The following is a 4,378-nucleotide window of genomic DNA, read 5'->3' on the forward strand; positions in this document are numbered from 1 at the left end:
ATAACCTGATACCCCAGATTTATCAGTTGTATTTAGGAACTGGCTATCCTATAAACAGTGCTGCCTAGTTTCTTTGAGTTCATTTATACTCTTACTTCGTGTGGCATCAGGAAATATGAGCACCCATGGGGCATTCTCATTGAAAGTTCGATTACATATGAACCAGTGTTTTTAAATATCAGAGGTTATACCCCAGCGGCATGCACTATTTAAAGAAAGTTTCCATTCAACTTTGAGCCAAAAGAGAGAATCAGAATAGTGCATCTGAGGAAACATCCCAAGGGCCAGTGGAAAAGAAAAACTCAACATCATCTCAAGTAGAAAATTTGGGGCCCCATAAAGAAGTGTAATTTGGGAACAGAGTAATTTGTCCCTTGTTGGATTATAACATTTTTAACTTTGGTCTTAAATGAAGAAATTTAGCTATAAACTCGTGGTTAAGGCAATCTTACTAACCTTGGTACTCTGACTACCTGAGGACTGCACTACCTCTTAGAAGTTGGATTAATGTGTATGTATGCTATCTTTTGCCTTCCTAATGATGCCTTTTTAAAATGAATTAGCTAGCTCTGCTGTACATGTTCATGAACTCTTTGGGTGAGGAAACAGAAGTTTCTCCAGACTTTTAAATTTGTAATAAAGACATTTTTTAAAACTAAAGTTTTGAATATCTGGAAAAAAAAAAAAAAGAAGATTAACTCTTCCAGTTATGCTATATTTTTATGGAAGGAAGAAAATATACAGTTGAGAAACAGTAACTAATTCTGGCTAAATGAACATAAATATCTTTAGTTGTTTGAAAAGGACACAACAGAAGTAGTATAAAATAACTTTTATTTACATAATTTATATCTATAGAACATAACTGTTTTCTTTAGAACAAGAAAATTTACAAATGACAGATATTGCTTTTTTTGTCTAAGACTTCTTCAAGCAAGATTGCATACATGGTCACTCCCATTTCAAACAACATGGTGGTAAACAGTAGATATCAATACTTTTATCTGTGCCTCAATCATTTACCAACAATTAGGCTTTTAAACCATAATATTGATCACTTGCTAAGACGTAAGTGTTCAGGAGGAAAAGTCAAGAAGTGAATAATCATATCTCCTTTAAGATTTATAAAATAAATTCTTTGTAACACCTTTACATGAATCATACAACAAAGGTCTTTCCACTTTGTAAGGTAAACACACTGATTAAGTTTCTCTTTTTCCAAGACTAATTTTAAGAACATAATATTAGGATAACTTAGCTGACTTGATTCTTTAATACAATGAATGCCCCTGTATTCTCTATACAGTAAGAAATTACATCTTCCATAAAACTTATTTATTGTGGATGAACAAGAGATAGATGTTAACAAAGTTAAAAAATAAATATTACACAGGGATAAATAATACTTCAGTCATGGCAATCTAACACCCAAACTGATTACACTGAGAAAGAAACCTTTTCAGAATATGAGATTTTAAAACTTTTACAAAAGCAGTATTAAAATAGCAATGTCATTTACTACCATGATTATGCCTTATCATATTAAATCAATAAATGCATATTTACAGATTTCCATTCAGATTTATACATCCTCTCCTCTGACAAACTTAAAACTGTAAATTTTTCTATAAGGCAATGAATAAGAAGTGCTCTAATAGCAACCATTTCAATAAATTAGCATTACTGTTATAATTGCTGAGCCATACCTTCTTTTACTAAGGAACTTGAAAATTGGCCACCACTGTTTCAATATACAAACACAATTGTCTAGAATTAAAATATCTTCCCAATTGAAATACTGATCATTTCATAATGCAATCATCAATTTTAACTTTTAGGCACAACTCATAACTTCAATGACAAATAACTCATCCATACACACACAGTCACAGCACCTTCAGATAAGAAAATTACTCTCTAATGTAGGGGTCAAACTAAAAGGCCAATCTAGCCACAGCTCTTCATTCAAGTACTACTGTCTGTGGTTGCTTCTGCAATGAAATGGCAGAGTTGAGTAGCTGCCACAGAGACCATCTGGCCTGCAAGCCCAAAAACATTTTGCAGAAAAAGCTTCCAACTCCTGAACTAATGTATTATCATCCCAAGAGGTTTTTCAAATAAAATCAGAATAAATCTGCTCTTTGAAAAGTTTAATTTGAACCACTAAAGATTTGATTGGAGAGCTGGCCGGTTAGGTCCGTTGGTGAAGGCATTGTGTTATAACACCAAGGTCAAGGGTTCTGATCCCCTTACCGGCCAGCTGCAAAAAAAAAAAAAAAAAAAAAAAATTGCTTGGGTAGATAATAGAATTACATATATCATCAAATCTCAAAATTAAAAACAACTCTTAAATTCATACTGCTGATAATCAGGCTTTATAAATTTTTATTATCTTAGTTTCTGTTCTTAACATCAAAATTATGTTCTGTGCTTAAAGGTCTAAGTATGCCTTGAGCAGAATTTAATGGGAATAAACTATCAAGAAATTGGTTAGGCCAGAAATGATGGTAGGAAAAAAAGGGAAAAAAATTGTTTTTTTAAAAACAAAATATGTGTGTGTTTGTGTGCGTATGTGTAAAGGAGATTGAGATTTTTATGAAAATTTGCCTCATAAATGAAGTTAAAGAGTTTTTTTTTTCCCCCCTCCATGACAATCCTGAGATTACCCAAGAAATAAGAACACCAGGGGCCGGCCCATGGCTCATTTGAGAGAGTGTGGTGCTGATAACACCAAGGCCAAGGGTTTGGATCCCTATATAGGGATGGTCAGTTAGCTCACTTGGGAGAGTGTGGTGCTGACAATGCCAAGTCAAGGGTTAAGATCCCCTTACCAGTCATCTTTAAAAAAAAAAAAAAAAAAAAAACACCAAAAAATTCACAGTACAAAGTCAATATCCTAAACTCTAAGGAAAAATGTATTCAAAACATATACACTATCCAAACATCTTTAGTTATATCATTTAAAATATCTTTAAAATTAAAGAGGAAAAGGAGACAAACACAGATTTGTTAATGCCTTCTTTACCCACAATATGAGGGGTGAAATTAATTAAAACTGAACACCCTTTTAAATAAAAAATTTAAAAATAAATAAGCTCTTTGATATGTCATCTTTATAAATATTAAGTTTAAATACTAGCTCTTCAATTGGGACTAATGTTACATCACCATGAATTAGAAAACTATATTATTTTTCAGTCAGCCAAACAGCTGATAATAGAAAAATTTTCAACATTTACCATACTAAAGTGGAGTTTGTCAATTCACTTTCATATTCTTAGAGGCAACTGAAAAGGCCTTCATCATCCCCTCCAAAAAAACAAACACAAAAACCTCCATAAAAGAAGTTTGCTAAATGTTAAATACAATCAATCTGCGAATATGTCGGCACTGTGATTTATACAGAGACATTTGTCCACAACAGTTCCAAATGTCCACGTGTGCTCAGCACAGGAACAATCAAAAAAGTAAACAAGAGTTGCCATTTCTGTCTGAGAAAGCAGTCTTAATTGCTCAGTATTTCCAAAATGCTGCATCAATCAGAATGAAAGGAACCTCAGTAATGTTTTCCACTGATTATAAAAGCTTCAAATCAAGCTCATTAAATATTTTAAATCAACCTAAAGAAAAATAGACAGTGATGTTTTTTCCTAAATACTGCGTTGTTCATGTAACTGACTCTGGAAATCCCAGGCTTAAAAAAAAAGAGGGAAAAAACAAAAGAATGTTTTATTCTGTTTCATCCACTTCTATGAAGATGTCACTGAAGAAATATTCAGAGACTGTGGTTGGCTCCTCTTCAGGTGCCCGGTTTTGGCCACTTTTACATCTTTCTTTCAGTAAGGGCCGATCACAAGAAACCTAAAAAAGGTAATAAAATAAAAATGCAATACAACATTTATATATTGCTGGTGGTAGTCTAAATTGATATAATCTGTTTGAAAAGCAATATGGCAATAAATATTGAGTTTTAAATATGTTTATACTCACTGACCCAATAGTTTCATTTCTATGCTGTTATATTAAGGAAATAATCCTAAACATTATAGTAAGAGTTTTATGTATAAGATAACCTCTGTAGCATTAGTTGTAATAAAATTGGAAGCAACTAAATATACAGCACTAGACATGAATTGGTAAATTATAGTGTACCCATGAGCCATGACTTTACCCTAATTTCCATGAAAAAAAATTAATAATACAGAAAAATATACCATTGTTAAATCTGTAACAAAAACTTTGAATTACTGGCATAAGAAAAGACACACGGGGCTGGAAGATTAGCTCAGCTGGTTAGAGAGCATGGTGCTGATAATACCAAGGTCCAGGGTTCTATCCCTGTACCAGCCAGTCACAAAAAAAAAAAAAAAAAAAAAAG

At 32.6% G+C, this 4,378-nt stretch overlaps 1 protein-coding gene across 2 annotated transcripts in view; it reads right to left on the reverse strand.

The window, feature by feature from the left end:
• Positions 1-2,847: 2,847 nt before the first annotated feature.
• Positions 2,848-4,378, reverse strand: part of BDP1 (B double prime 1, subunit of RNA polymerase III transcription initiation factor IIIB) — a 94,486-nt gene continuing 92,955 nt past the window's right edge. For both annotated transcript variants that reach the window (XM_008575631.1, XM_008575630.1), the window contains exon 37: positions 2,848-3,861. In XM_008575631.1, the coding sequence (XP_008573853.1) occupies positions 3,730-3,861 (132 nt within the window). In that variant the 3' untranslated portion in view covers positions 2,848-3,729. The remainder of the gene's footprint in view (positions 3,862-4,378) is intronic.

The sequence above is a fragment of the Galeopterus variegatus genome, unplaced genomic scaffold, assembly GCF_000696425.1.
Source record: "Galeopterus variegatus unplaced genomic scaffold, G_variegatus-3.0.2 Scaffold1221, whole genome shotgun sequence".
NCBI lineage: Eukaryota > Metazoa > Chordata > Mammalia > Dermoptera > Cynocephalidae > Galeopterus > Galeopterus variegatus.